At 47.4% G+C, this 407-nt stretch overlaps 1 protein-coding gene across 1 annotated transcript in view; it reads right to left on the bottom strand.

Moving 5' to 3' along the window:
• Window positions 1-251, bottom strand: part of LOC107579436 (bifunctional heparan sulfate N-deacetylase/N-sulfotransferase 3-like) — a gene marked incomplete at its 5' end in the record, with an annotated part of 23,599 nt that extends 23,348 nt beyond the window's left edge. Inside the window, one exon of the mRNA XM_016265269.1 lies at window positions 81-251. Within this exon, the coding sequence (XP_016120755.1) occupies window positions 81-251 (171 nt within the window). The remainder of the gene's footprint in view (window positions 1-80) is intronic.
• Window positions 252-407: the final 156 nt, after the last annotated feature.

The following is a 407-nucleotide window of genomic DNA, read 5'->3' as shown; positions in this document are numbered from 1 at the left end:
TTAAAACATTATTTTATTTATGAATTCCACTAACAGATAAACTAACGTGCGTGCGTGCGTGCGTGTGTGTGTACACACACCTGACTGGGTTGGTAGTGGTGTAACCAGCGCTCCAGATGGCTGCTGTAGGCTCCAGGCTGCAGGCAGCGGCGGTGCAGAGAGAGCAGAGCTGCGGGGGACGACGGCCCAGCAGAGATCACTTCATAAAACGTGTAGTTTAGCGCCACAGGGTCCTGATGAGCCCTCTGATGCTAGAGAGAGATTGACGGAAGTGAAATTGAACAGTTGTAGTTTTCATTTGATGTATCGCTATAGAGGAAGTCGATAATATCTTGAAAATGCTATCCGTTAACGTTCCCTTTCATTTCAATGGCAGTTGCTTGGATGGAGTAGGGTCCTTGATGATT

The sequence above is a fragment of the Sinocyclocheilus grahami genome, unplaced genomic scaffold (genome assembly GCF_001515645.1).
Source record: "Sinocyclocheilus grahami isolate Dianchi unplaced genomic scaffold, SAMN03320097.WGS_v1.1 scaffold17359.1, whole genome shotgun sequence".
Lineage (NCBI taxonomy): Eukaryota > Metazoa > Chordata > Actinopteri > Cypriniformes > Cyprinidae > Sinocyclocheilus > Sinocyclocheilus grahami.
Note: the sequence above shows the minus strand (reverse complement) of the source record. Positions and strands in the feature narration are given on the sequence as shown.